The sequence below is a fragment of the Rhea americana genome, unplaced genomic scaffold (assembly GCF_003343005.1).
Source record: "Rhea americana isolate MKP2758 unplaced genomic scaffold, rheAme1 scaffold_1, whole genome shotgun sequence".
Classification (NCBI taxonomy): domain Eukaryota; kingdom Metazoa; phylum Chordata; class Aves; order Rheiformes; family Rheidae; genus Rhea; species Rhea americana.
In genome coordinates this window covers 4,899,023-4,919,088 of record NW_028185038.1, presented here as the reverse complement: position 1 = coordinate 4,919,088, position 20,066 = coordinate 4,899,023, and the positions used below count along the sequence as shown (strand labels likewise).

General features: G+C 43.0%; 1 protein-coding gene across 1 annotated transcript in view; it reads right to left on the bottom strand.

Annotated features, from left to right (window-relative positions):
- Positions 1-4,390: 4,390 nt before the first annotated feature.
- Positions 4,391-20,066, bottom strand: part of LAMB4 (laminin subunit beta 4) — a 46,894-nt gene continuing 31,218 nt past the window's right edge. The window contains exons 24-34 of the mRNA XM_085297889.1: positions 19,852-19,948; positions 18,564-18,939; positions 18,034-18,194; positions 14,764-14,969; positions 12,939-13,142; positions 10,680-10,824; positions 8,630-8,837; positions 7,847-7,985; positions 7,427-7,603; positions 6,220-6,373; positions 4,391-4,675 (exon numbers count right to left, since the gene is read on the bottom strand). Of these exons, the coding sequence (XP_085154015.1) occupies positions 4,536-4,675; positions 6,220-6,373; positions 7,427-7,603; positions 7,847-7,985; positions 8,630-8,837; positions 10,680-10,824; positions 12,939-13,142; positions 14,764-14,969; positions 18,034-18,194; positions 18,564-18,939; positions 19,852-19,948 (2,007 nt within the window). The 3' untranslated portion in view covers positions 4,391-4,535. The remainder of the gene's footprint in view (positions 4,676-6,219; positions 6,374-7,426; positions 7,604-7,846; positions 7,986-8,629; positions 8,838-10,679; positions 10,825-12,938; positions 13,143-14,763; positions 14,970-18,033; positions 18,195-18,563; positions 18,940-19,851; positions 19,949-20,066) is intronic.

The following is a 20,066-nucleotide window of genomic DNA, read 5'->3' as shown; positions in this document are numbered from 1 at the left end:
GGAGGCCGCTGCGAGAGCCCGGCCCCGCCGCTCGCTGTTCGGGCGCGAGCCCGTCCGTCTGCCGCCCCTCGCTTTCCTGGAAGGAGGCAGGCGAGAGCGGCTGCGAGGGGCCCGCCGCCACGTCCGAGCTCCTCCGGCTCGTCCGACACGAGTATTAAATTCCTCGGGCTCCAGCGAGGGGTTTAATCATTAGGCAGCCAAGCTCGCCGGGGCCGAGGGGGAGGTTCTGGTGGTAAATAAGTGCCGGGGAGCCGTGGTGAAGGAGGGAAGCGTTTGCCCTCCTGCTGTGACGGCTGCTCCTGGAGAGCTGTGAGGAAGGTGGTGGTGGKGGGGGTGCGGAGGGTGAAAATAAAGGGTTTCGGGGGCTGGCTGAGGAGCGCGGCCCCGGGTTTGCGCACCCCTGGCTGGATGTCTCAGTCCATACGCGTGAGCTTTGCTTGCACGCGTGTAACACGTGTAAATCTGTAGCAGGTCCGCGTCCTTTGGGAACGCTTGGCCCTTACTGTTTGCGGGCCCTGAGCGAAACGCAGCGCCGTCTGTCCGTCCCACAAAACCCTTCCGAGGCGGGCAAATACGTTTGTTCTCATTTGACAGATGGATAAGCAGAAACATAGAGATATCAAGCGACTTGCCSTGAAGGTTAAACACCAAGTCTGAAACATAACCCGGGAACGTGGACTGAGGAGCTGGCGGGTCTGCTTCGTKAAAGGCGCCCAGGAAAGGTGGCCGCTTTAGCTGAAATGGCAGGTGGTGGTACTGYGAGCCTCTTCTGCAAGGAGCCGGGTCCTTCCGAGTCACGCAGGTTCACAGCCACAGCATGGCTTCTGCTTTCGGATCGGTGCGTCAGTATGACAAACGTGTTTGTCCTGCAACAAGAAACCGTTTTGCTGTGCTGTGGTTAGAGAGCTCCACCGCTACCGGAGAGGCGGGCGGCAGGATGCTGCAGCACTGAGCGTACACGTGAGTGTGCAAGGACAGATAGTGCATCATCCCACTGCGGTTTTTTCTGTCTCGTGCCTCTGTTTTTTCAATTCTTATTGAGATTTTCTCCACCTTTTCTTTCCTGTTTCGTACTCTTGTAGAGTGGATGTCCTCCACCAACTATAAAAAGGGYCAGATTTGCCCTCCTGAGGTCCTTGTTGCTGCAGTTAGCTGCCCAGGTGCGCCGCAGCCGGCACGAGCTGGGGGTGTCGTCGAGGCCGCGCTCTGGGGGGGGGAACCGAAACCCCACTGAGACACTCGGCGTGTTGGTAGGGAGTCAAGGAGCTCGTCTGGGCCGTCGCCCCCCGCAGTGTGTGTGAGATACCACGACCTTACGAGAACGATCAGCGTTTGAGTAATTCTTCAAATGATAGAAATTAAGTTTTGTGTTGCGTCCTATCCCTAAGCCTGGTGAAGTGGCTTCACAGCCTGGGGGTGTCTGTGTTTCTCCTGCTTGGGTTGGAGGCTTCCTCAAAGAATCAGAGCTCAGAATTGCCTTTGACTTCAGTGGAACCCAACGTATCTTCCGTTTTCTCATAACACTGCCACAACTGAATGCCTAGCAGATAGAGCTGAGATTATTTTTAATTACTTGTATCTCCAATTATATGTATTTTTGGTTATGTGTTATTTGTCGTTTGATTTAATGCTGTTGAAGTCAAAACAGTCTACCAAAAGATAATGATTTCAGTAACTTTTTCAATAACTGTTTTACGAAGTCACTTCCAGGGACAAGAGAGAGAGCTGGGGAGAACTAAAAATAGGTGTTTTTGGTCCAGACACACCATTCTTACACAAACCAGGTTTGCGAAAACACTTCAGAAGTTTTTGTGCCACTTGTGATGAGGAATGGTGTGTATTTTCAAAGCTCTGAAGTTGCCACAAAATGGATCTGGTGTCCTGTAGCCACGGATATTGTCAGATCTGCTGGGCTTGCGTGCTCCTACTACGCCTGGAGGAGTATATGAGACTTGGCGCTCCTCACTGACTTCCGTCTTCCCATTTCCTCTTTTCTTCTAGGGTTTTTGTTTCCTCCCATAGGGAGATCTCCTCTGCTCAGGCCTATTTAACTGCCTTATGTTTACAGTCTCTTTGTTTGTGCAGCTTGTCCAAAGCCATRTGGCAACTATCACACTGACAAATTTAGCTAACAGTTGTTTTTTGGAGGAAAATCTTTAACTTTCTGCTTGTGAATTTAGATTTTTAGAGCTCTGAAGGAAATAATTCTGTTTTGTAGTCAGTTAGGATTTTTATATAAGAGCTTCAGTTTACCTGTTTCAGGTACAATGTAGCAGACCACGTTTACATCTGCAAAAAGTCTGAGTTCCCTTTTGGAAGCAATACATAGAGACGCGTGTTGGCAGCTTACTGAGTTGTGTACTCTGACTAAAACAGAGGTGCTTTATTTAATTATATCAGAATCGATCTAACATGCACTTGCCCTTGCTGACAGTCTAGTAACTTATCAAGAAGTCTTGCACCTCACAGATGACTTTTTTTGAGTGCTAGAATTCAGGAAAAGTTAAACCGCAGATTACGTGCATGCCTGCATTCAGATGTCTTTGTTAGATTGTGTCAAAGTAACAATTTGGTTCCATCATTTTCACARTGAAAGGAATTAGGTTTGCCTGGAGCACAGCTGGTTTGAATTGCAGGAGTATCTCTGAAATCTCACCTAGGCCGGTAATTCCCCATGCAAGCCCCGCTGCATATGAATGCTGCTTTGGCTCTCATAAACACGGAGTGATAACTAGGGAGGTTTTATCTCCTGGGGACTGAAACAACGCTCGCTCTTGGCTAAGGGCTGTCTGACACATGCCGCGGTGGGGAAAGCTGCATTTTACAAAGGTGGGGTGGGGGGAGTGCTGGGTTCCTCCTAGAAACTGCATAAAGTCCCTAACGGAYGGGGACATCCCCCTCTGCGCCCATCTGTGAGACAGTCAAGGCGAGACTAACAGGACTGATTTTCACTGAGGAAAAGCCAGTGTTAATCTGTGCAGCTTTGTGCAGGAACATGAAATATCATGGCTGGGATTTGAAACTGGGGTCTACATCCCTTCAGTCTTTTGAAAATCTTAGCCATTTTTTAGCATTTTCTTAAATTCAGTCTCCTTTCTTGGGAAAAAAAAAGGTAAGTGACAACTAAGGACTGTTCTTGTGTTCTTCATGACTGCACGAAACAACTGCGTGAATCCCAATTTCTGTGGAGTGCTGCGTGCATGCAGGTAGGGAAGAGCTGGAGAAGCAGTTTTTCAAAATTCATGGCTCTGCAGATTTACTGCTTAAACGTTAAGTGCTGCAGTTATTCTCAGCTTACTGGTTGCTTTAATGGAGAATGTGGGCAACCCTTTACGAGCAAAAGAAAAAGTCGTATTTCTGAAGCACTGATTTAGTGCTGCTGAGATTCTGCTTTCATTGCAATTGTAGTGCTTTTAAGAAAYCTAGTAAAATTATGCATCAATTAGACCTAATGTAGTCTTCTCTGCTTTGGATCAACGTTTGCTCTGCGGGTTTAAGAAGCGTAGAAGTGTGCCAAGGCAGCCGTCTGTGTTGGCCTGCTCTTACGTTCCTTGTAGCATGAGACCAAGCACTACAAAAGCTTATTCCCAAGTGGAGTGTCTGCTTAAAATTTGTCCTGGGAAGAAATGCTCTGTGCAGGACAGCTGGGGAATCAGGCATACCTTGCTAATAGCTGTGAAATCTTTAATGTGTGGCATTGTAAACTGCAATTTCTTTTATTTTTGTGTGGGTTAAATAAACCAAATGAGATTTTGGCCAAAGCATGCAAAAATACCACCTGGAAAGGTGCACTGACAAAGAAACCACCTGAAAGTTGATTTCGGTGTTAAACATCTGTGCACTGCCATCCAGTGGGCACCGGCGATTTTGCTTCTCCTCGCCCCGCTCCCAGCGATGCGTGGAGCTGCGTGTGTTTTCAGTGAACCCAGTGGGCATGCACCGCCTGGCCCGGGTTACTGATGAACCCTTCCCTGCTCTGCCTCAGCAAAAGCGAAGGGATGGAGAAAGGATGGCACCCTGGAGACAGCGCTGGCTGTCAGTGCGGATGTCGACAGCAGCACACAGCCCTTCGCTGTGCACGCCYCTCTCCCCGTCTCTACGCAGTCCTGCGTCCCCATCACCGAACAGGCATGGTGGTGGCACCACTGCACATCAGGTTATTGAAGGGTTCAACGGTAAGACATAAGGTGTCAATAAATGATAGGTTTGGGGGAGTTTGTCCTTGAGACCGTTACCTGGAGCTGTATGAGATACCCTCTTTGTGCATTTCCAGCCCACTAGATTGTGYACAGGAGTATATTATAGAGTTCCCTTGAAAACTGCATCCTGATTAGTCAATCAAGTGTTTTATTAGAAGATTTTTTCTATTTCCATATCAACTCAACTGGACTAAAAACCAAGAGGAAGTTACATTGTTTCCTGTGCCAAAATACTGTATGCACCGTCAGATGTATTTACCGAGGACAGCTGGGAAGTTCAGGAGGTGGTAAGCATGGAGACTTCAGGTTCGCTTGACATGATGGTCTGCTCAGACCCTAACTTTTGCATGTTGCATACTTGCTTTCCTGCTCAGTGATTTCATTTTTAATGGCTATCACTTGTTCCTCTAGTTGTCTGAGTTGCTCTGCCTTATCTTGTTTGGTTTGATTCAGGTCCTGGAGCTTCTTCTCCAAATCTGTAAGAGTAATGTGACATGATATGGTGAACATATTTGTTCTGTAACTAAAATCCAGAGTTTAGCAGCATTTTTTTTCCAATCAGTTCCAGAGGCAATAAGCCCGTTTCAAATGGGGAATGTTATATATGGAACTGAAGGGAAAAGTCTGGCTTCTGGATTTTGAGAGAAACCTCATGGTCTCAGAGCAGTTAATTTCTCAGCATATGCTTTTGTCCATCAGCTGTGATGAGCTAGGACACAGAACTCTTAAACATTTGGTTTAAATGGAAAAACTCACAGGAACAGTGTGTGTTGAGGAATGTAAAGCCTGGACAGTTTGGGCGTAATAGGTTTAGGTCACCATTTTTTACAGAGACAATTCTGCTGGCCCCTGTGAAGCTACCCAAATGAAAACATACTGATAATGAGTCAAAACCACGTTATTCATGGCTTATGTTTCCAATGCATTTTTTATCTGGGCATTTCGAATGGCTGGGATGCTCTTACTGGTTCTTCTCAAGGTATCTGCTTGAAATGAGCAGATCCTGAGATCGTGTCCTGAAGAATTTCCTTCCAGAATGGCATTTCTGTTAAAGTTCTATTTAAATGATGCAGTAATTTCAGATGTTGAGTCTGGTAGGATACTAGGCCCAAGGATATTCAGTGCCCCAACCTTCCCTACAGGCAGAATTAGGTCCCCTGTGTGCAATTACAGGAGACATTGTGGAAGTTGGCTCATGCCACCTTCACCTCTGGTGACTGTCTAATCCTGCTCATTGGGCTCTGCTGGAGGAGCCATGCAGGTCCTGCTGCAGGATCCATGGTCTCTACCACCTTGTTGCCCCTTCTCTCTCTCTCTCTGCTGTAGCTCAGCAGGTCCTATGCACATGAGCTGCAGTCTCCAAAGAGGTGAGTGTGGGCAAAGACCCTGGACTGTGGACTGATGTGCCTGGGGTATGTACCAGAGCTCTGCTCTGCTGCCCACTGTGGGACATGGATGTTTCTTTACCTGTCCAAACAAGCCAATACCTGTTTTTTTTCTGCCGTTGCTCAGAAATATGTCTAAAGGGGAGCAAGGATAGACTGGTAAAGAAAGGCTACCCKGCAGGTCTCTATTAGCATGAGGCACTGCTCAGATAACGTAAGGACAGATGGAGAACAGAGGAATGATTTAAGGTCCGAATGCCCAAAACAGGTACTTAAATCAAAGCTCCCACTGAATCTGCAGCTAATTTTTTCAGAGTCCATTTCTAAGAGCCTTAGACAGGTTATTCAAGTTTTGCACGCTTCTCATTCCTAAATTGCCAGAATTAAATCACTGCAAGTCCTTGTGTGGGCACTTTTTAAACTCTGCTTATAGCAAGCAATTTATATCCAAAAATATATATAAATCAAATCAACTGAACTACTTTTAAATTGTTCAGATAGGCTCAAGCAGGGGGTTTCATCAGCTAAAGCTGATTTCAGGTGAAACTAGTCTTTTAGTGTCTGTAAGCAGAACTTCCAGTTTAATGCATGACTTTCACAATTTCCACTGCTTGCTATGGAAGTGAGAGCACCACCTGTTATTCTTTTGATTTTTTTTTCAGTCTCTTCAGCCAGTTTTTCTGCTTCCTCCTTCAGCTGTTTCACTTTCTGTAATGTTAGTTTTGGAGATGCTTTGGCTTTTAGCTTTTCTTGAAGAATGGTGTACTTTCTTTTAATAGCAGCAAATTCCTGTAACAAAAACCCATTGCTTAGTTTGAGAACATCTAGCATCTTACAGTTAATCTGGAATACTGAAGGAGATTTTTCTACCTTGTTGCATATCCTATTTGAGACAGCTTTCAGTCTCTCACTCTCTGAAACCTTAAAAAAAAATCTGTAATGATTATACACTGAACAGAACGTCTTCAAACCCAACAGAGTTCAATTAAAGCAAACTGCCAGTTGAGCAATCCAGAACATAAAGGGGGGGGTGAGGATGTAAAGGAAATATCGTTTAAGCTTTTCAAGACTTATGCTGTTCTAACATCTTTTGATACAGCTTTTCTGTAAATTTCATCTTTGCCATGAGGCTTAATTCAAGTTTAATAAATTAGCCACAACAGATTTTTTTTTTTTTTTTTTTTTTTTACATTTTTGTTTTTTTTTTTTTTTTTTTTGGCAGAAATAATATTTACTGGCTGACACAAACCCGTGCCAATTTAGGTTGCCACAGAGGCTGCAGTTTGGCTTTCTAGAGGATTTCTTACAACCTGGAAGCTTAGCCATGCTCTGCCTTTTGAGCTGCAGGAGCCAGGTTCTCCTCCCGCAGCAGGCTAGCACACTCCCAGCCGCCTCCGTGCGTTCTCAGAAATCGGAGCTATTGGAAAGCCCCCAGCCAGCCAAAAACCCTGTGCAGCTCCCCCAGCAGTTTGCTCTGAAGGAGAATGGCACTAAATGAATGGCCAGACTGCTTCCACCACACACACTTTAATATCTGGTTTTGTGGCTTGCTCTGTTGTGTTTATTGGTGCCCATGGCGACTGTGAGTCTTATACACAGTGCAAGGAAAAATGACATGGAGCAGCCAGACAAATGTATGTGTTTTCTTCCATCCAAGCTAACAGAATTGTTGTTTGCTAGGAACCTTGAAACAAAAAAGGAAATGATTCTTAACCTGTGGGATTTTACGCTGGGTGGCATAACGAGAAGAACAGGGTAACACAATTACACTTCTCAATCAAAAGTACCATCAAACATATAAGGAATATTTTTTTTTCCGTAATACATGACTGAGTGGCTTACGTCATTGATATTCTGAGCTCGCTTGCTTGCTGCTTCTGCCCCTGCTTTTGCATTTGTAGCTTGATTCGTATTCTTCATCATTTTCATCTGCAGCGTGGCAATTTCATCTTCCATCTCAGATTGTTTTGCTGAGAAGTCATTTAGTTCATCACTTGTCTTGTTCATTTGATTCTCAGTCTAAAAACAGAACAATTGGAAACTGTGTTTTTTATGCAATGTCCATCCAATTTGCAAAGCTTAGCAATGAAGGAGAGATTAATGCCAGCTGGTAACAAGAGGAGTCCCTTAAACACTATGGAATTGATGTTGTAACTGAGCCGCATTCTAGTTTTGTTTATTTTACATTTACATTGGAGAAACTTTCAGACCTTTTTCTAAAGTGTATGTAGTAAGTAAATTAAAAGATGTATAGCAAGATACCTTTGAGATTTGTGCTCTGATTCCTTGTATCTCTTCATTTAACTTTATGAAGATACCTTTGGAGTGTCCTTGGGCGTTCACAACATTTTTTAGTGTATTATTAATTTCATTCACAGGTGGAAGAGCTTTTGCTGCTTTGCTAAAACAAAACAACAACAACAATAAAAGAAGTGTGTGGAGACTGCAGAAAGAAGACATTTCAAATCCACCCACGCTCACGTGTAGAAACGTTCCCTTGAGTCTATCCATTAAAAATTGTGGTTCAGCAGTTGGCAAAGCAAAACATCAGTAAGGGATCTTATTTGTGAATATATTAGCGAACGTGTTAATGGTGAGGTCTGAGGCTGCAGGCTACCTGGCAGCATGCTGTGATTATGGAAAGGTCACTTAAAAAGTGAATATATTTTCTTCCTCCCCATTTTTTTTTGGTCTTTTATTGTCCCTATTTAAACCTCCCAGTGAACCAGATACAATGATCCACCAGGTCCCACGTGAAAGCAAGTGGCTGCTTTGGCTTCTTGCACTCTGCTTGGCGAGTTCAGCAGCTCAGGAGCTCACGGGAACTGTAACCTTTTAGAGCACATCAGCTCCGTGCAGCTCGAGTGATCGTGGCTCACTGCAGCTGGAGAGGCCCTTGCAGAAATGGCTGTATGAAATCTGTAATCTGAACTTTCTTTCCAGTGTTATTAGGATACCTAACTGCCTGGGATATGCAGCAGCCTTATTTTGCACAGTGCAGTTTCAGCTGGATTTATCACATCAGTAACGGAATAGTCTACTCACTTGACCTGTTTTGCCTTCACCAGTAGCTTCTGAGCATCTTCCATTTTTCTGTTTCTCTTACTGACATTCAGCTTGTATTTCTCACAGTAGTTCATAATGTTTCTGATTTTGTCAAGCATGTTTACTAGTTCTTGTGGGGTTAGAGGAAGGTTTATTTGCAGAACATAGTTTGCCACCTTCTCAATGTCCTCTGGAGGTGCGCTCTCATCTTTAAAAAAAACAGAGCTTAGAGTATTCTGAAACACATCCCTCTTCCCAGTGAAATGTAAATGATCATTATGGTTGTCTACCCATTGAGACATGTGGCAGAATAAAGCTGACAGGCACAGCAAGGGGGTAAGAGAATTCTCTCTAACATTTTGTAATTTAATATTATGTTTCCAGGTACTGCTATTAGTGTTGTCAGCGCTGGCTAAAATAAGAATTTGAACCTACTTTGAACTGGGTTATTAAAATTCTGATTTAGAACTGAACCCACGGAAGGTTTTAAATCGGCGCACACCACAGCTGGGTATGTCAGAGCCCATTTCTCCGCCGGCCCCAGATCAAAGAGGCCCTGAGGAGACTGGGCTGAGAATGGAGCTTTCCACGCCAGCAAGCGCGTGTAATCTCTTCCCTGGAGTCGCCGCAATGTTTTAAAAGTGGTTCCTTCACTGGTTAATGAGAAAGGCTACAGAAGAAAGTTGGGTCAGACTGAGATCGGATGGGAATTTATAGTAGAATAACCGTATTTTGGCAACTCCCCTTAGAGCTGATTTCCTCCTAGGTCCACCTTGGCACAGAGGCACAGGCACACCGAGCCACAGTGGCTGAAGCCTTGTCAAGTCTCAGCATCACTTCCCGTTGTACCCACTCCCCTTTGTAGACAAGACCTTGGGTGATAAAGCAGTGGAAACACATACTAAATGTTTGAACCAATGCTACAAAATAACTTACCAAGAATTAAATAATAGACATCTACAGGGCAAACAGTAATACATTCCTGAGAGTTATTTTCTGTAGAAATATGTSTAAGTTCAGTATAGCAGATTTAATGTATCTGTAAGCATCTTAGCTGCTATAGCTCATAAATTTTAATTTACAAAGCAAAAATTCATGCATAAATGTTTTAGAATTGTTAGAAAGCAAATGCTATTTTTATAGTAAGAAACATAAAAGAAGAGCCAAAGACAAATTTGGCAATTGCTACCAAATAAAATCTGAGAATCTTAAGGCCTTAAATGGAGGTTTTCCTCCAAAATCAATAACTTAAATGTTCTTGAACACAGGAAATCCTCTATACTCAGCCCCTTGCTCCCTCACTGCTATTTGGCTAAGGAAATAAGAACACCAAATACTGCCAACATACAGTCTTGCAAAATTATGAGAGTGGCTATACTCAAGAGATTAAAAAAATACTAACAAACACATTTGACACTTTTAACACTCCTTTTACACACATTTCCTAAAAGAAATCTTAGAGTCCATCTCAAAAATTTTTCTTCACAARGGTGGAAAGAAGTTTTAGGTATGTATGGTTGTTTTGTTATTTTTAAYGAGAGCTGAAGTTCTGCCGGAATCCTTTGATTCCTCAAGTTACAGCTCTATGGAGAAGATGGAGCAGTATGTCACTTGGTATCCTAATTCCCACGCTCCCTACTGAGAGCCTCTGTTTACGGGTCTGGAGGAAGAGGATGGAATAACAATTTGAGGATGTATTAGACATGCCTAGACATTATATACTGTATGAAATTACATCAGTAGCACTTTATTCAGATAAACCAGGAACCGAGGGAATTACTTGCATGTTTCAAATTAAGCAAATGAATAAAAGATGATGCAACAGATCTATGAGAAAATTCATACAAAATATTGTCATCTGGGAGAAAGAAAGTATAAAAAAGGAATCGAGAAGATTTCTCAGATCAGGAGGTAGACAAGAAATTAGATAGGTGTACAGCTAAATCCTTTTCTGGCTGTGTATCATTACTGATACATTATGTATCATTACGTATTATACTGGAATATATCAAAGAAAAATGAGTCTGAAAGAACTTTTTTGCATATTTACCTAATAAGAAGACTTTTACTTTTCTGATGAACTCCTTAGTGATCTCCTGGTCAACTTCAATTTGATTCTTAGCTCTCTCCAGTTGCCCATTTAATTGTGAGCCTTTCAGCTTGGTGTCTTCTGACGCTTTTCTGATGCTTTCAACCTGGAAATATTTTTAGAAATAGCAGACCTGTCTCTGGAAATTACATACCATTGCTTGGCAAGTTGAGCTCTGACACTAAAATAATTTCGATATGATTCTCAGGTGGAATCACTTGATTCCAAGGGTTAYGGCTTTGGAAACAGCTTAGTAGAAGACCATTTGGGGGAACTCCAGAAGTTGTTACATCATGGTCTTCATTTGTCTTCAGAGCAAAGCCTAAATCAAGCATTTTTTTYTCTCTCTGCAAATACTGCTAAGCCACAACCCCTTCTATTTCTAAAGGAAGGTGCTGGCAGCTATTTTCTATTGTAGTTTTGCACTGCATGAGTGAGCAGATTCGGTAAAGAAAAAGGCACATAATTCATTTGCCTTTTCATGTTTGAATTGCTGTTAAAATTACACTTAAGGGGAAGTAATCAAGAAAGGTAGGGTTTAAATGTTTTGTTTCAAAGCTGCATTTTGCCATTCAATTTGTATTCCTGATCATGTGACTGAGAGCTTTAGTTTAATTATAAAATTCTAACAGCATTTTGCTTTGCTTGAGGCTACACTTGCTTTAGAGAAATGCACAGGTAGTGCTTCTCTGCGGTCTGTGGAGGCAAGAGACTCATGGTTTCCCTGTGCAACAAGAACACCAGCGATGTTTTTATTTATGAAACATCTCAAAGCATCTCCTGCACATTCGCTGGTCCTCACCAGCCCCCCTGCACATACCCCTGCCAGCAGCAGAGCTGGCCCGAGCCTTGTGAAGGCCAAGGGTGGTGGCGTGGCAGCCTCCCACTGCCACGTCCAAGAGTGGCACCCACCTTTCGCTGTTATCTCTGCCCAGCCTGGAGCCCAGGCATGTGCCCTGATCGCTCATTTCTAAACCTGTTAGCTGTAATGCTGTGTCACGTGTATTTTAAAAGGAGGCAGTGGATGCCCAGGCACCCTGGAGGGACAGAACAAAGTCACAGCAGAATTACATTTCTGTTGGAAAATATTTTTTGCCTGTAATTGTAACGAGCATCATGTCTGATTGTTAATGAGAACCAACTGTCTTTACYGTTGCTTTGGGATTTGTCTGCTTTGTTTCCTTTGCACATGTTGCGCTGGCCACACTTTGCTCGAATTATTTCCACTGCTACTGTGCAGCAAAGGCGAGAAGCCTTCATGCCCTTCTAAACACCAACAGGGAGAGGGCAGAAAAACTTTGGATTGAAATTATTTGCAAAAATTCTTTAAAGGCAAACATAAGAAAAATATGAAGTTGTATGGAATGAGTTTAATGCTGTGCACACCAGGGTAATCCCACTGCAATACATGTGAGCTGTACTTGGGCTACTGACAAAGGGTACCGTTCAGATTTCTCCCAGTAAAAATATAGGTAATACCAGCCTAGCCTCACCAAATACCACAGGTGCAGAGCACCATGGCCAGTGAGAGCTTGGTGGCCATAGGGTCAAGAAAAGTGTAACTAGTAACTAGTCCATATTGGGACTGGGACCTAATACCTTCAGTACTGAGCTGTGCTATGTCTATGGGGTTGGGACATAGTCCATCAGCAAGCCACTGTTTTCTGTCAAAGGAGCAGGGGAATTTCTCTAGGGTTGGGGGCTCATATTGCATCTTCCTTCATGTTAGCTGTCTACAAGTTAGCCATCCAAATCTAAGCCAGCCATCTTTGTAGTGTGGAAAAAAAAATACACCTTCCAGCAGTGACTACCGCRTCCTTAGATATGTATCTGATATGCAGAAGAAAAAGCTGGAGCTGCCTGCCTCTTTCCATTAATTATAAAAGAAGTGTAGAGGACTAGCTTAGATGCCACCAGTTCCATCCCCATGAAGCAAGGTGGCAGGAATCCCACCCTTAGCACCTTGTTCAACATCAGGAATATGTTCTAGAAGTGATCTGTGCTCCAGGCAACTTTTCCTCCCTAATGGGACAAAGCAGCAGAGGAAGAGCCCACTTGTCAAAAGCAGCAGTGCCACAGGCGGTGCTCAGTTCCCTGGATTTTGAGTATTTTAGCATAATTGGGCTTATGAACAGGACACTGTGTTCTACACGAAGGAACTGCCCCATTGCCCATCTTCAATCCATTTCATTGAACAAATGTAAGTTTGWTATACGGCACCTCATTTTCAGGTTCCTGTAGCTGAGTAGTCAAATTTTTTAACAACACAGCAGCCTCTTCAGCTTTCCCAAATGCTTCTGCAGAACGAAGAAGAGCTCCACTGCAGCCTAGGCCACGACACTGCTTGAGTCCATACCTATTTTGGCACAGAGCTCCCACACACACTGCTGTAATACACGGCTGGTTTCCTGGCACCCCACAGATCTACAATAAACAGCATATTTGTATCAAGAATCTTCTGTAGTTCTGAGATACATTCTTAGAGGAAGGAAGATGTTTAATATCACATGAACACTGAACTTTATATGGGGATTTTTCCCTGAGAGGGTGGTCCAGTCTCTCCAAACATGCGGTCCTAGGGACAAGACCTCCTTCCTTGACATAAAGGATGCAACAGCAACTCGGGGCTCCAAGTATCTCCTTGCAAGAGCCATTTGTTGGGCTCCATATGCTGCACTAATACACTTGCTTCACTCCTCTATGGCAAAAGTGCTGAAATGGTCCCCTGGCCATATCCAGCCCATGGATATGTCCTAAAGGCTCCAGATCACCTCTCACATTACATGGGTACCATATCATCAGCATGCAAGTCTTACTAGGGCACTCAGCAATGATTCACCTGACAAACTGTGTATAGTTGATGCAATGAAAAAACAATTGGCCATTTTTTTGGATTTTTTGATACCAATAATTAGATACAAAAGAAAAATGCTAAAGCTATTTTTGGGTGTGTGTGAAGGAGGATGAGACCTTGTTTATGTGCAAAATGTAACTGAGAATTCTCAGGATGCATCCTAAGGGGTCATGAAAGTAATGAGCGGTTTGGGTTACCAGGTACCTATTACCTACAATGTAGTCCTGCAAGACACTGGCTCTTTGGAGTCACTGGGAGTAAAATGTACAGTAAGCAATCCTTGATACGAGCTGTGGGAAAACTAGGGCCTAGCAACCCTGTAGGGCCAAAGGTTTTGATATCTCATCCTTCCCTGGAACTTCAGGAGCATAATGGACTTTCTCATCTTTGGTACAGCTAAGTCCGTTTGAGGCACCATACTTATCCAGTGTGATTGTCTCACATCTGGGTGCAACTGTGACACATATGAAGTACAAAAGGGCCTTATTTGTGTGCATAAGCCATGGTCTAATCTGCTTGAGTGAGGATTAGTTTAACTGCAGAGTATGGTAAATTCAGTCCACTCTACACATAAGAATCAGGCTTATAGACAACTGAATTTTAGCCAGTTGTGTGACATGACTCCATATGTATTAAAGACAGKACCTTAATGTGCATGCAGGGTACACATGAACACAGGTACGCCAGAGTCAAAAAATAGATGAATTGACCGTATAGGGCTAAAACACTTAGATATTTTAACATGGATGGTCAGACTGAAGGCCTAGGCAGATTATCTCTTCCTGGTCTGGCAGTGTTGGCTGAAGATGCTATCATTGCTGCCTAGCAGGAGGTTATTATCCCTTCTCAGCCCGCAGGTGATGCAGGGGATCATGTGAACACCCCTCATGCACTCCAGGGCAAAGGTATCCAGCTTAGTTTAAGCCACTGATGAAGGTGTTTGGGGTGTATACTTTACGCTGAAGTGTTCTTGAGACTAGACAGTGCTTAAATAGCTCTGGCTCCCAAAAGAGTGGTAGTATCTAGCACCAGACAAGTACAGCTGTTTCTAAAGTGACTGCATGTCTGTGCCAGAGAACTAACATTTTCCAGATTTGATATGTGTGTAAATATCCTTTTAAAATAAAAATTACTAACAGCAACGCAAATGAGATTTTTATTTAGCTCCCACTAAAAATCCAAAGCACATACCTTATCATTCAAGTTTTGGAAGTCGGGGGYCCTGATAATCTTGAGTTGCTCTAGCACATTGCTTTCTTTCAAGGCATGATCATCCAGTATAGCAAGCACATTATTTCTGGTGTACTCTGAATATTGTACAAGAGGAATTGTACCAGTGATTTTCTTTTCAGCCAATAATGACATTTCAAAGTGGTTCCTAATGTTGCTGACAGCCTCTACAGGAAGAGAAAAAATGTTTAGTTCAGACAAGTATTTTGGTCGTATTAAATTCCTGTACTTACTTGAACTCTAGACCTAGGTACATGGTGAGTGACAGGTGACTGAGTTTGTGTCACTAATATTTGATTTGGAATAGCAAGGAAGGACATGAAATATAATTTTCTCATTTTTTTTAATCCCTTATTCAGCCAGCTGCTAAACAGGAATAGCTATTGATACCCATAAAATCCGTTCAAATGGATGCAAATGCAGTGGATCCTACGTCATCCTTCAGAGCCCAAAGTATGTGGGCAGCCAAAGGAATTTACATAAGTATGAAGGGAATCTGATTAATGATACAAACCACTATTGGTCTGCATTTGTCACCAGCTCATCCATTCCCACAGTTACTGATTTGATAGAAGCTGCTGTCATTTATGCTATTCTGAAGTTCAGGAAGGGGAAGTGGTTCTGCAAATTCTAAAACCTATGAAATGGGTCCCATGAATCACTTCTGTGACTCACAAAAGCATTTGTCCCGTCCCTGTTCAGCATAGCACCCAAAAGTAAAATGGTTTGTGGAATTGAGGCCAAAATTCAGAATACATATGGGAATTTATAAGTTTCATTTGGCTCTGGAAAAAWTTAATCTCACGGTTGATGCATTAAAAAAAAAATGATAAGTCTCTAGACCAGACAACAAACACTTTCCAGCAAAGGTCTTTGTTTGCTTAGTGTAAGCTTTCCTTTAGGCAGAGACTCAAAAAGGGGGAAGAATAACACATTTTGTTTGCAAATTAATAGCCTAAAGAAAGAACTAAAGCTTTTTGAAAACTCATAATTTAAAGTTGCTACTGTCAAGGCTGCGCAAGTCTCYAGTGAACCCACAGATTTCCCAAATCTCCAGGCAGAAGAATGTGCAATAAACCAGAACTGATATATCTGCAATAAGAAGGCAGTAAAGGTCATTGATGAACATTTCTCTTTGTGTGGGTAGCCAGCTCAGTTCCTGTTGAAGTCAATCATTGGGCTCTCATCAAGTCCCTGTATGTTTTGAACGAGTCACTAAAGCTTTGGTCTTGCCTTGAATCAAGTTCACCAGAGTTTAGTTATTGTATGGAGTCAGATCTATTTATTTTATGTTTCAGCTCTTGGAAACATACAATTTAAAGTTCAAKCTTTATACAAAACATCTAGCAAGAGTATGCTGTATCTCAATATCTGGGCAACAGACTATTTCTATGCAAGAATTTCATCACAGGGACATTTTTACAGTGGTTCAGCTCTTCATCAAGTAGCCCCAGTGCATGTTTGCAATGTAGCTGTAGCATTTCTGAGTTCTTTTACTTTAAACATAGCACCTTAACAGCGGCTTAATTTACACTCTAGGAAACCATACTCAACACATTATAATACTGCAGTGGTGGTGAACTCAGGGGCCAAGGCTGTGAAGAGGCAAATTACCGAGTATTTATAAGCTGCAAACATTCATCTAAGGACATTGTTGTTCTTGCTTTTTCCAGCGATTTTAATTCATCATTAGGTATCCGCATTGCCTAGTCAGCCAGCTGAGTGCATGCCTGTGAGGAAGTCTGAGTCCTGACCATCAGTTTTCTTAGTCCTCTGCTAGGAGGTAGGTCAGACCCCATTCCCTTCTGCGTGTCTAGGGCACAAATGTGCCCCACATGGGATACATGGCCATATCCTCCATCCCACTCTACCCCGTTTGCTTGGACCAGCAAAAGAGAGAGAAGAGCAGGCAGAGCAACAAGGAGGAGGTGCTACTGGTCCTGAAATGGAGATGGGGCAAGGGAGGCCAGGTCTCTCCAGGATACTAGAGAGGCTGCTGCCTTGAGGGACTGTTAACTGGTGCTGCTAGCTGCCTGGTAGCAGGACCAACAAATATTTGTGGCCCCGACCAGAAATGCAGAAACTCAAGGTCTTGCCCTCCCCACACCCCCGTGTGCTTTTTATAGAACTGTTTATCTGCCTCTGGAGGCCTAAAGAGTGAAGCAGGCTTGGAGTGTGACCACAGAGCATCACAGATGCATCAGCATCATTGACCTCACTGGGATTTATTATTTGTTTGCTTTCCTGACTTTCTCAAAGTCAGCACAATGTATGATCAAATTGGGAAACTGAGCCTGGGAGAACTGCCCTAAATCTTAATTAATCTCTCTCTTCCCTCTTCCTTTCCCTCAGCTTACRTCCCATTGACCTTTCCTTCATTCTTTTCGATCTTATTTAGGCTGATCCTTTCCTTGCTGGAATGAAACACAGAGGGAGTCTAGATGGGGTGAACTGCCCGTATCTTGGGTCTTCCACAGTGCTCACCAYATCTTTGGGGGCTCGCACAGCTGGGTCTGAGATCAGCGAGTGGAACGTATCCCCCTAGCTGCCTCCTGCCCTTGGGGGTGGTAGTATCTGCTCGAGACTCCCAGCTGGTACGTTTCCTCCTTCTCCAGAGACCAGTTTGTGACATTGTCATTACTATTAGCAGCTGATGGAGACTATACTTAGCTCAAGCAAGGACAGTGTAATTCTTTTAAAAATGCCAAGGAACTCAATTCTGACTTCACATTCTTTGATGATGGAGAACTAGTTCCTTACTACAAGAAGTTATGTATTTTCCCATGGGAACACTGGGAAGTTACAGCATGACTCCTTGCTTTAATTAAACAAACCCTTGCTAGACAACGTTTTTAAAGTATTGCTAAGAGCAATAGGAGTCAGAAGCATGGAAAAAAAATCCTCTGTTCTTCTAGTTTATGACCTTTTTGTCTATATTGTGAAACCAGGTGGCTTTTAAGCTTTATATGAGGATTCACCAGATTTTGATTGGTGTGACTCTGGTACACGCACTTGAAATTTAGGATGCTAGAAATTATGGCATTTTAAAGATAAAGGGGAGTTTGGAAAGTCACTATAAAAATGTTTTTAGTATTTACATTTTTGCACTATCATAGGAAGATAAAATCTAGGGATTCTTTGGAAACATTGCATGATTCGATGGTGAGAAAAATGTGCGTGGAATGTTATGGAAAATGTTTACCTATTTCAGTGAATTGCTGACTGCCTTACCTTTGAGGTTCAAGTAAAGAACACTGTGATGCAGATGTATTTTCTGCTGTAGAAGTTCATACAGCAGGCCAGCTTCTTCCCCAATCTCTTCTATTCTCTTATTAAAGTCAGGAAAATCATACAGTATATTGTGAAGTGGATCCATTTGTTCAACTTCTTGTCTAAAAAGGAAATTACAGTTATGCAGAAGTCACGTTGGATTGTTCTTAGATTAGAACTGAGATACACAATATTTTGAGGACAGCAGATAATTTTCTAAATGAGCAGAAACATATACTTGTAATGGCTTATTCAGGAAACTTCTAGGATGAACTTGAAAAGTTACAGCATTTAAGTATAGACTTTTGGGGGACAAGCAATATATATATGGATTATTTTGTTGACAGCTCAACCGAAAACTGCAAATAAATGGTCCAGCATCTGTGTGCTGATCAGAAACGGGATCTGAAGTGCAGGGCACGGCTGGTGAAGCACCAGGGAAGACAGCTTTCTCAACCAAATGATCTTTACAAGGATACCAGAGTCCTTACTGCACAAAGGCATGAAAATCCTTGATGTCTGCAAATGTCTTCAATGAAAGAACAGGAAGTTTCAAAATTCCCTCAATTTCAGAAATGGTGTTTTCAAAGCCTTTGAAGTGCATATCACAGCTGGGCATTCGTCTTCCTTTATCTTCTAAAGTTGCAGCAAACCTCATTAACCCTTGAACGGTCTGAGAGAGGGTAGTAATTTCAGCATCCCACTGATCAAAACAAAGATGACACTGACGGCAAGAGGGAAACTCTTTCTCAAAGCCGCGGCCACACTGGTCACAAAACCTCCCGGTGACACCAGCACGGCAGTTACAYGCACCAGTGGCCTGGTCACACTTGGGTTGGCCCGTTCCCTCCTGGTTACACTCGCATGCTGCAGGGTGAGAACAGAAAGTTACAGAGCGTTGTTTCCCTKGGTGCAAAACATGCAAAAGCATCACCCTGTATTTCACTACAATAAAACCAAACACATGCTGTATGCTGTTGTTCAGGCCCACTAGGCTGGGATTTGCAAGCGTGCCCAAGGGGATTGCCCTCAAACAGTGTGACCTTGCTGAGCCAAGTGCTGATACATTGGGTTTATTTTTCTTCACATGCTTTTGCTAAAGGTTTCTCTTTTGCATCCTAATAGTATCTTTCCTAACTGTACACAGTCTGCTTTTCTACCATTGCTTCTCTTTGGTTATAAACTGAAGGCAAAATTTCACATCAGTTGCTTTAGCTGCCTAAAAGCCAAACATCTACTCTGTGCTAGTTGTTGGGGTTCCTTCACAGCCAGTGGGCAGAAATGGGCACATCCCCAAATCAACCTAAATAGATATCCAACAAAAATGGGACAAATCACTCTTCAGAGGCACTTATCTACCTGCACTGCCTGGAAGGAGCACCTGCTCTGATTAGAGGAGTTGGCACTAGATCTCCAGCCAGAGACAGCTACAATCAGGTGAGATAAATCCCACCTGAAATCTCAAGCTGATGTTTCACGAGATGGGGAGCAGCTGCTCAGAGCTGCACTACGCACTACTTCGGCAGCCTTCAACTACTGCAAACAATTTCTAAAGAGCGGACTGGAAAACAGTGTCCAGGCTACAGTGAGCTGGACTGCTTGCCAAAAGCAATAACACAGATAAATATCATAACAAGTTTATCTGTCACATATACACAGATACCCAAAGTATCAAAGCTGATCTCTCTAGATGTATGTCCCATCTCCCCACGAATATAAAGGCCAGAAATTTWTTCAAAGATAGTTTTAATCCAGTTGTCCCCGCTTAATAATACTTACAAATGCAATGTGTCTGTGGATTGCCAAAGTAATTTTCCTCACATTCATCACAACGCTTTCCACTGTATCCTAGCTTACATGGACACTGGCCTGTGAACTGTAATGATAGTTCAGGATTAAATAACTGCCCACAGAGTAGAATGACTGAATATAGATAATCTATGGGTTTTTCTTTTCTCTGTGACCTATATAATACACCTATATGAGGACTGGCA